At 30.8% G+C, this 11,898-nt stretch overlaps 1 protein-coding gene across 1 annotated transcript; it reads right to left on the bottom strand.

Moving 5' to 3' along the window:
- Positions 1-217: 217 nt before the first annotated feature.
- On the bottom strand, positions 218-1,582 carry LOC145270262 (uncharacterized). Its single transcript, XM_080125906.1, has one exon. It carries the CDS (start codon positions 1,580-1,582, stop codon positions 218-220), a length of 1,365 nt encoding a protein of 454 aa, XP_079982032.1.
- Positions 1,583-11,898: the final 10,316 nt, after the last annotated feature.

Genomic DNA, 11,898 nt, shown 5'->3' with positions numbered 1-11,898 from the left:
AGTTAGACCCACACAGCTGAAGTGGAACCAGTCATTACATCTATCGCAGGCTATCATAGGTCTGCTATCCTCAGGTCTGTTACAGGTAGGACGGCTCCAAATTGTAGTACTCTCTCTCCGTTGTGGGTCCTGACTCATATCCTGTGAATTCGGAGGTTCCATGCTTATAGGGTCGGGTTCTCTAGGCTGTGGAGAGAATTACAGAGGAAAGAGATGTTTAATAGTCTATAACTCCATTACCTTTCCTCACTTTCACCATACACACCAAATTGTCACTTCCTTGGATTAACTGCAGAACTTCACCTAGAGACCAGAAAGGTCTCGTCTTCAGAGGGCTTTTTATGAGCACTATGTCCCCTGGTTTTACTTTATCTTCAAAAGAACAATCAGCTAGGTTCAGAGCCCTTTCTCTGAGACTCAACAAATAGTCCTCATTCCAAACCTTCCTAAATTTAGTTAGGCTTTCTTCCCAGGAACGCAGGGTTTGAATCAATTCACTTCGACTTAGAGGGTCCATTGTTTCCAGGTCCTGGTTTTCAACCCTCATCATTATTCCCTGACCAATATTCGCATTCATGAGAGAGTTAGGGGTTAAGATATTTAGCTCAGAGTCCTCAGAGCTCCTATATGTCAGGGGGCGGCTATTTACTGCCCTTTGCACGTCAGACAAAATTGTAAGTAGGCCAAAATAGTCTATTTTACCTCTTCCTATTGTTTTATATAGGCAGGATTTTATGGTCTTGATAGACCTTTCCCAACTACCACCATACCAAGGTGAAAACAATGGAATCGTACAATGCTTCAAGTCATAAGAACTGAATCTTTCTTTGAATTCGTCCACTAGCATCCCCCGGTTAATTATTCTGGCAGCAGCATTGAATGTGCGAGCGGTATCCGAATAAAGGTGTGTGGGTATTCCATTCGCATTCGTGAACCTAATGAATGCTTGAATAAATGATTTTACAGTCATATCTGGAACCAGTTCCAAATGCACAGCCCTAATACTCATACATGTAAAAAGAAGAATGTACATTTTGTAATCTCTTTCTTGTCCTTTAACATAGATATGACTGGTAAAATCCACACCAGTATGTAAATAAGGCCTGACAAAATTCACTCGAGGGGCTGGTAAGTTGGTCGAATTTGGTACTGAGAAGGAAACGGCATTATATTTTTTACACTTCATACAAGTACCAACCACATTTTTAATAGCCTGTCTGGCTTGTGGTATCCAATAACCGCCTAACCTTATTTCATTCAGAGTAGTGGTTGCTGGATTCTCACTCTGGTCTGCTTTGTGCAGAAAACTTAAACGTTGCCTGGCTTCATATTTGAAGCGGAAGGAAGCTAAACTTAAGCTTGCCAAAGCTTCTGCTTCTCCCCTTGCAGCAAAGTGTTCCTCCATTCCAAAGGAGACTCCTTCCAGCTCTTCTAAACAGTCCTCTATTTCACGTTTAAATAGAGAAACCACTTCTTCAGAACTCTTCTCCTCCTTTTCTAACCCTTCCAGGGTAGTCTGTATTTCTCGTTGAAGAAGTTTCTGTTTCAGCTTCAGTTCCTCCATCGAGACTGAATTCTCCATGTTGTTAATTCCGACTTATCTCGAGAATAATTAAATTCTAAAGTTGGTTGAAATTCGCAGCCGGAAGATTTTTCGTTGCAATGTGTCGATATTTCCTACCGACGAGTGGGGGGGGGGAAGAAAAGACGTTTAACTTGCAACGAAAAATTACCTCGTTGCTTACAAGCAAACGTATTCTTGTAAATATAACGCGCTGTTAACAGTTGTTGTACCGGTCTGATAGATCTCTAACAACAAGAACAAAAACTACAACAACAAGCCTACAAAGGTGACTGTTTTTATAGTCTCAATCTCTCGTTCAGCGAGATTGAAACGAGACTGAAATGTCTATTTAAGCTATAAGTAATAGACATCCTATTTTCTTCATTAACAAACACCAGGCCGGCCCGTTCACAGCCATGAGTGTCTTTCCCTTCCCACCGAGCCACCCTCGGTAAGTCAATCAATTTAATTATCACAGTTTATTTGTTATGTATTTGTTTGTTTTTAAACCACTTTTTCGTTTTTTAAGTAAATAAACGTTTAAAAATAAGTTTTTAAAAAAAACACAAAAACTTATCCAGGTCGGTAAATGAGAAACTGGCGCTGTTTTACAATTTGTCCTTTTGTCAGAGGGAGACAACTCTCGTTTACTAAGAGATTTGTTCATTTTTTAATCTCATTATTTAGGACGCGATATTTTGTAAAATCAAAACATTAGAAAAAAGAAAGCTGTGGGGATTTTTTTATGTAACAAAGTTGATAACATTAATAAAACAGAATGTAGTTTTTATGCAAATATTAAGAGAAAACCAACGAAGCCACGATGTTTTCATTAGATGAAAACATTTAAAAAAAGAAGTTCGGCAACTTTTTTTTTTACTTAATTAAAAAGTAAATGTTATGGCAAGGTTATTAAGAAATTAGTCTTTAACCGTTAAAAGCTTTTTTTTTACTTAATTAAAAAGTAAATGTTATGGCAAGGTTATTAAGAAATTAGTCTTTAACCATTAAAAAGAAGTTCGGCAACTTTTTTTTTTACTTAATTAAAAAGTAAATGTTATGGCAAGGTTATTAAGAAATTAGTCTTTAACCGTTAAAAAGAAGTTCGGCAACTTTTTTTTTTACTTAATTAAAAAGTAAATGTTATGGCAAGGTTATTAAGAAATTAGTCTTTAACAGTTAAAAAGAAGTTCGGCAACTTTTTTTTTTACTTAATTAAAAAGTAAATGTTATGGCAAGGTTATTAAGAAATTAGTCTTTAACCGTTAAAAAGAAGTTCGGCAACTTTTTTTTTTACTTAATTAAAAAGTAAATGTTATGGCAAGGTTATTAAGAAATTAGTCTTTAACCGTTAAAAAGAAGTTCGGCAACTTTTTTTTTACTTAATTAAAAAGTAAATGTTATGGCGAGGTTATTAAGAAATTAGTCTTTAACCGTTAAAAAGAAGTTCGGCAACTTTTTTTTTTTACTTAATTAAAAAGTAAATGTTATGGCAAGGTTATTAAGAAATTAGTCTTTAACCGTTAAAAGCTTCCAAGAATGAAACTGTAATAAAACAAGGATGAAACTTTTAAAGCTGAGGCGATTTTTTATTGTAACAAAACTTATAATATTAATAACACCAACATTTAGTTGTTAACATTACAAAACATGAAAACTGCGCAAGTTGTTTTCTACATTTTTTACGACTTAATAAGAGATTGAATGCGACGATAGGAAATTATTGTTCTTTTCAAGAAATTTGTTTTAATAAAACAAAGATGAAAATAAGAAAAGAAGTTTTTTTTAACAAACAACATATTAATAATAACTATATCTAGTAATTCGCGTAAATATTGAATTATGTGGGTGTAAATTTATTAGAATTATTAATAATTAACTATTATTTTGTCTATAGTTATTACACAATTTATTTATACTTTAATCTAAGAAAATATATATTTAACAAGATATAACAGTATTAGGATCGCACTACATTCGACAAAAATCAATTGTAATTGTTCTAATAAATTTTCATTTGCGATTACTTTATCAAGTAACTTTTCTCTTAAAATGATAATAGTTATATATATATATATATATATATATATATATATATATATATATATATATATATATATATATATATATATATATATACTTGTAATTTTTTGTAGAAAAAGAAATCCCATACAGTGCTCTATTATTAGGGAAAAAACCTTTCTCGAAATAAGAGCAATATATTTTTTGTATAATATATACAGGAATTTACATCGGTAGTCGGTACCGGCGGTTTCAAGCCCGGTAGTTGAGGACTGCTCTTAATGTCCGTCTCAGGCTCTCTTCAGCCGACTCTCATCTGTCTTTAACCGGAACCGGAACTCTATATATACACACCATAATTTTTATTTATTTATTTATTTTATCTTTTTTTTGTATGCTACTTTAATAAGGTAATAACTTTGAAGCAATAAATTAAAAAGTATGGGATGATGCCTTCTATATTATTATTTTTCTTTAAGCATCCCCCCCATCAATCAGTTTTAGTCTCGTTTAAAAGCGTTTAAAAGTTCATTTTGAAGTTAAAAATAGGGTAATAAAATTTAGATTGAATTAGGGGATGGTATGTACTAATATTTAAGTATCGCTTTGCGTTTAAAAACGTGTAACATTTATTTTTAAAATAATCTGTAGTTTCGTTGTAATTACGGTAATAATATTTAGTTAAAATAGACTTAAAATGTGTAAGAATATGGCATATGTTTATATTTAAGTATCCTTTCACGTTTAAAATTATTTAAAACGTTATTTTAAAATTATATGTAATTTCGTTTTAAAAACGGTAATAAATCTTAAATTGAAATAGGTCTAAACGGTGTCAAAAATTGGCGTTTTTATATTTAAGTATATTAAGTATAACATGATCTCGCTCTATTTAAAAATACGTTTTAAAACAATTAAAATTTTGATAAATTCAATTGTAATTGTCATCATATATATATATATATATATATATATATATATATATATATATATATATATATATATATATATATATATATATATATATATATATATATATATATATATATATATGAAACAGTACGGGATTACTTTGTGTATTCTTATCACTTGTAAGTTAACCTTTTAATTAATGAAAGTGTTTGCTTCAAATATTTTCTGGGAAATATAATAGTTTTTTTTTACAGTAATAAAAAGTTTGAAAAAATATTTAAAAAAATCCCTTGGGGAATTTAGAATACTTTTTATAGAATAAGAAAAAAATATTTGCAAGTTTTTATAGAATACGAAGAAAATAAGTTTAATTTGTTTTCGTTTGTGTTCGTAGATTAGCGTTTAATAGACGTTACACAATAAAGCATACTGTAAACAGGAACAGATATGAATGAATATATGAAAGGAATTAACATAGTTTAATAGACGTTACACAATAAAACATATTGTAAACAGAAACAGATATGAATAAATATATGAAAGGAAATAACATAGTTTAATAGACGTTACACAATAAAACAAATTGTAAACAGGAAAAGATATGAATGAATATATAAAAGGAAATAATATAGTTTAATAGACGTTACACAATAAAACATATTGTAAACAGGAAAAGATATGAATGAATATATAAAAGGAAATAATATAGTTTAATAGACGTTACACAATAAAGCATCTTGTAAACAGGAACAGACATGAATGAATATATAAAAGGAAATAATATAGTTTAATAGACGTTACACAATAAAACATATTGTAAACAGGAAAAGATATGAATGAATATATAAAAGGAAATAACATAGTTTAATAGACGTTACACAATAAAACATATTGTAAATAGGAGCAGATATGAATGAATATATGAAAGGAAATAACATAGTTTAATAGATGTTACACAATAAAACATATTGTAAACAGGAGCAGATATTAATAAATATATGAAAGGAAATTACATAGGTCTAACGTAGATTTGTAAAACTCCAAACAGGAAATAATTACTCAAAATATATATCAATTTTATGATATCTTAAACTTTTTAAAAAGATTGTGACTGTTCTTTAAAAAATAACTATTAACATACCCTTAAAACTAAAATAAAATATCCTTAAAATTGTTGTAATGAATTTAATTAAAACATATTTCAACATTTTCTGAAGACAATATATGTTAAACGCATACAGTTTTAAGTGGCATAACATAAATTTAATGGCTGAAGATAGTGTTCTTTAAAATAGCAAAGATGATAATTAATGACAACATGGGTTATGAGTTTTTGTTGCATATTAAGCGTGTGAATTAAACCGTCTTGCAACATCGATGCAACATCTCTGGCAACACCTCTTTACAAAGCACACACAAAATAGTAGCATATACAAAATTGGAAGGTAGGTTTATCGAATCCAATGCACATGTCGTAGCATGCGGTAAAACATGGTATTAATGTCTCCTTTTAGTCTCTGAAACCAGTGTTATTCATAGGACTGGTTGATTCCACTTAGTATTAAAAAAGGGGTGGTTTGTACCCCACAACAGTAAACTAAAAACGTGTTCTTACCGTTATTTTAATGGAGCTGAAATATTAAAATTTTAAACATAAGACAAGGAGGGAATTCCAAAGTTCGGACCTATGAGATTGGAGACTCTTGTTGAACCTTAAAAACGAATATAGTCAAGATAGTTTCACTCACTTATGTATGGCAAAATACTCAGTGCATTTGATACTCAGTGTAAGTTTTGTAAACGTCTAGGATATTCTCGGTTAAAATACTTGTTAGGTAAGTTGATCTAATCCAGTGTATTATTTTTATTATGTGAAGTGGATATAGTCTTTATACAACAAGTGTTAATGGAAACAAAAAACTGAGTTGTCAAAACTGTTTCTATCAGGTTCAGGTTGATGAGTCAGACGTGTATCCAATCCAACAAGATTCATAACAATAAACAGACATATATTTGAAAGCAATATAAATATATGTTTCTCTTTCACGACGATATAAATCATAAGAAACGCAAGAAATATTTTCAACAATATCTTCAGAAATACATGTATTGATTGGCCTTATTTTTGAAATGTGTCTCAATTAACTATTTTGGATCCAATTAATCTAGATATTGTGAGTTCAATCCAATAATATTTACAACAATAAACAGATTATATATTGAAGTTATAAGAATAATCCAATAATAATAATAACAATAAACAGACACATACTAATATTAGAATATTAAATTCATAAGCAACGTCCAATAATATAATAATATTAAATTAATCAAGATATGGTGAGTTCAAGCACATAATATTAACAATAAACAGACACAATACTAATATTTGAATGTAAATACTAAAAACATTGAATTTCATTTCATTTTACAGATGTTCCTGATTGGACGCTATTATTCAATTCAAGAAAAGTATGTGGCTTTAAAAAGACAATATTTTCTACAATTCCGGAAAGTATAGAAAAACTAAGAATTTCGTAGAAATGCTAAATCGTTTGAGGTAGCAATTTTCAAAGATCGCTCAGTTGTAATATATAAAACTGTGGGTAAATTTGTTCGCATCTGCTCGGCCACTTTTTCTTCAGCTTGAACAAATGAGAAAATTGAAATAAAAAAGATATAACCAAATGTGTGTAGAATATGTATGAAAAATCATTTATTAAGACATATGATGAGGCACACAGTGGGAAATGTATCAGATTTAGTTAAACATATAATTCACACTTGAGAAATTCCAGATTCTTGTGAAGTGTGACGATATTCTTATTTTAATCAATAAACGTTAATGACAAAAATTAAAATCTCCATGATGGAAAATCAACATTGTTGTAAACTGTGTGATTATTCTTGTTCTAGAAAATCAACGTTAATGAAACATATGAGAACTCACACTGGGGAAAAGCCACATACTTGTGAAGTGTGTGGATATGCTTGTTCTCAAAAATCAAAGTTAATAAGACATGTAAGGACTCACACTGGAGAAAAGCCACACTCCTGCGAAGTGTGTAAATATTCCTGTTCTGACAAAACATCTTTAGTGAAACATATGAGAACTCACACAGGTGAAAAGCCATATTCTTGTGAAATATGTGGATATTCAAATGCTCAAAAATCAGTATTAGTCACACATATGAGAACTCACACAGGTGAAAAGCCATATTCTTGTGAAATATGTGGATATTCAAGTGCTCAAAAATCAGGATTAATCACACATATGAGAACTCACACAGGTGAAAAGCCATATTCTTGTGAAATATGTGGATATTCAAGTGCTCAAAAATCAGGATTAATCACACATATGAGAATTCACACTGGTGAAAAGCCACATACTTGTAAAGTATGCAAATATTCTTTTTCTGAAAAATCTCTTTTAGTAAGACATATGAAAACTCACTCTGGGGAAAGGTCACATACTTGTGAAGTTTGTGGATATTCTTGTTTTCAAAAATCAAGGTTAGTAATACATGTAAGAACTCACACTGGGGAAAAGCCACATTCCTGTGAAGTGTGTAAATATACTTGTTCGGACAACACATCTTTAATGAGACATATGAGAACTCACACAGGTGAAAATCTATATTCTTGTGAAATATGTGGATATACAAGTTATCAAAAATCAGCCTTAGTCACACATATGAGAACTCACACTGGGGAAAAGCCATATACTTGTGAAATATGTAATTATTCTTGTTCTGACAAATCAAATTTTATTAGACACATGAGAACTCACTCAGCAAACACAACAATTGCTGGTTCTGCCACACAGAAGTAGAGAGTGTGAATCAGCTAACATAAAACTTGAGTATTCAATGTAGTTTTACGTCTTAAAAACATGTACCAGAAAGAAAAGTGTGAAATAGTAATACATCATCCACTATGACTACGAAATTCCTACATGTCCAGAAAACGAGGATATTAAGCCGAACATATTGATGTGAGAGAAGATGGAGCAAATAGAAACTCAAGTCGAAACAGCGTCCCTAATGATATTGACCTTAACAAGTACATAGCAAGCATACAAAGTGAAGCCAGTGCAAGTGAAATACAAACAATTGCACTGAAAGGGATGGCTAGAATCCTGAAAAGATCTCTTTATTGGACTCAATAAAATAGGGGTAAATGTCAGACATCTGGTCGGATATCCCACCCCCTAGAAGAAAAAGTTTAAGAAAAATGAAAAAAAGGGAAAAGCCACATACTTGTTAAGTGTGTGGATATTCTTGTTCTGACAAATAACGTTACTTAATCATATGAGAACTCACACTGGGAAAAAGCCACACAATTGTGACATGTGTCGATTTTCTTTTTCTCGAAAAAATCAATTTTAGTGAAACATAAGAACTCACTGGGGAAAAGACACCTTGTTGTCAAGTGTGTAATTATTCTAGTTCTGGCTTTTATACAGATAGAGTGATAAATATTAAGTGTCATTTTTTCTCATCAAAAATGTTTTCATCTATTTTTACAAAACATAACAAAATCATTAAAAATTGTAAAAATAAAGATTAATATTCAACACTGGATTTTAATTTTATTTCGACCATTACCGCTTTTTAAAATATTTAATTAATCTTTTCTAATTTCATCTGAAGAAATTTTTCCTTGTTATATAATATATTTATAACAATTTTTGTTGCAAATTTATATATTTTTTCAGTGGAGAATAAGTTTTCAAATGTTTTCTGCCTGATGACCTTATTTTTCGTGTGTGTGCAACCGTGCATTGCTTTGTGTCGGATTGTTCGAGATACACACAAAACACGTTGAGCGCTTTAACAATTCACTATAATAACCCGCCACGATTGCTGGAACTAAAAGGAAAAAAGTGGGTAATGCAGCTGTGAGTCGATGGTGAAAGCTCTCTACCATCCCGTTAGCAGAAGGATGATAGGCGATGGTTGCTATGTGATTAATTTTGAAAGATTGGCAAAGGTCTTGGAAAGTTTGTGATGTAAACTGGGAACATCTGTCAGTTGTACCAGTGGTGAGTACACCAAAATTAGAGATCTAGTTCTCTACAAATGCGCGGGTTATGACGTCTGTTGAAATGTCATACATAGAAATTACTACTGACCAACATGTAAAACAGTCTACCATGGTTACTATTTAGCGATGACCATCAGAAGATCGCAGTGGTCCAACAATGTCCAGGTGATCATGGGAGAAACGTACGTCAGGTACATAGAAGCTGTCTGGGGTAGAGTTTATATGACGATGAACTTTTGTAGTTTTGCATTAGTGGCTTGTTGTCGGTGAAAATTGTGAACTGTCTCCTTTCCAACATAAAACAAAAATACTTTACTGCTAAATACATGGCGATTTGTTCTGGACCGAAAATGCTCTATTTTCGATGAATAGTGCCCAGCTTAACAGAAAAGAAAGACAGCAGTCCTGTTTGACCATTTACCACCTGGTTGAGTACGGCACCAACAGCTACATCAGAAGCATCCGTAGAAAGAAAGAGCTTACCTGTCGGGTCGGGATCAAGGTAAAATGTCTTTGTGAAATTCACCACATCATTTTTTGGATGCGTGGAAAGATGTGAGATTTCATCTGAGAGTCAGTCTCTGAGTTTGGACAGGTGATGTGAACAGTTGGCTATGAACTGGCGGTAGTAGTTCACAACTGGAATGTAATAACAAAGTTGAAACGATGAAGTGGGTACGGGAAAATTCTGGATTGCTTGCACTTTTGAAGAACTGCCACTGAATTTGCAACATTGATTTTTAATCAAAAGGATTGTAAACATTGGGAGACTCTGTGTTCTACTTGTGTGGAGCTTGCGATCAGGATGTCGCCGATGCATGTATAGACTAAGGGTAGTTCATGAAGGACTTCATATGTGAATCTTTAAAAGGTAGATGTATGAAAACTTTTTTGTGAAAAGAAAATGTTAAACTATTTTTTAGATATGTGATTGTTTTTTATTTATGATTCTTTTTGTGATTGTACTTTTTTATATTGTGAGTGTTTTTTTTATATTTGTGATTGCTTGCATAATGTTATTCGTGTTTTTCTGTGCGCACGTGGGCTAAAAAATTCAACAAGCAAAAGACAGGTAAAAGGTTACAACACGTGGTTAGGGCGTTGAATCTTGGTGTATTTATTTATTTGTCAGAGAGGAATACAAAGTTATTTGGTGTGAAAATGCTTCCCTTTTGTTTAGTTTGATACTCTGTATAAGGAATGAAAAAGTGTTTATGGCAAAGTTTTGTAAATTGAGGTCGAATTGTTGCGAGGCCACATGAAGCATATTCACAACATTGTAATAAGGAAAACCATTATACCAGATTATATATATATATATATATAATATATATGAGCAAACAGTTAAGGAAATATGTTAAAAAACACTTTGAAATGAGTTAAAAACATATTTAATCTGAAATCCGCGGAGTTTCGAAGAAATACTCTCCTTCTCATCAGAGGGTGGGAATTAGCAAAATGCAGGATCGGATTTTGCATGCAGAAGTATTTGATGAAACAACAAATAAGTCAAAGATCTTACTTGAAAACGAAATAAGTTAAGCAGAGGGAATATGGTAAAGAAAAAGGTGATTACACATTAATGGATAGTCTGGTGGAAGATAAAAAATCCAGTGACGGTTAAATCCAAATGTAAAACTTCAAGGAAAAAAAATATTAATAAAAGAAAAATAAGATGTGCTTTTCACTCTACTTCCGAGACATAACTATAAATAAAAAAAAATCTGGGAAGAGAAAGGAGAAAAAAATGATAAAGTTAAATATAAAATAAAATAAAGGGAAACAAAAGTCAAACTGACCCAGACAGGAAATGTTAAAGGCGGGAAAATATATATAGGGCAAAATAATATAGGTCAACTGAAATGTACAGGTCACTTATAAAAAAAAGGTGTCAGCAAGAATTGTTAAACGACATTAAAAGGAAAATAAAAATAAATAAATAAATATATAGTAAATAAATAGAAAATAAATAAATAAATAAAAAATCAAATATAATAAAAAATAAAATATAATATATAATATAAAATAAAGTAAAATAAGAATAAAATTAAAAATAAAAATTATTTAAGGGGAGAAGATGGCCGTATCTGCAATTTCAGGAAAAAAATAAATAAGTAAATTCATATAGTAACATTTAAGTAAATATACATACAAGATATGAAAGTGTGGGCATATTAATATATTAGATAGATAGGAAAGTTTAAAGAATAAAACAGAAAATGCAGATAAAACATAAATAAATAAATAAAACAGAAAATGCAGATAAAAAACTGGCCATGCAAAGAAGAGATAAAGAATTAAAATAAAGGAATATATATATATATATATATATATATATATATATATATATATAT

This window comes from Euprymna scolopes, chromosome 46 (assembly GCF_053919585.1).
Source record: "Euprymna scolopes isolate OS-2025 chromosome 46, ASM5391958v1, whole genome shotgun sequence".
Lineage (NCBI taxonomy): Eukaryota > Metazoa > Mollusca > Cephalopoda > Sepiida > Sepiolidae > Euprymna > Euprymna scolopes.
Note: the sequence above shows the minus strand (reverse complement) of the source record. Positions and strands in the feature narration are given on the sequence as shown.

Coding starts and splice junctions, on each gene's coding strand:
- LOC145270262 (XM_080125906.1), bottom strand. CDS start 1,582: ATGGAGAATTCAGTCTCGATGGAGGAACTGAAGCTGAAACAGAAACTT.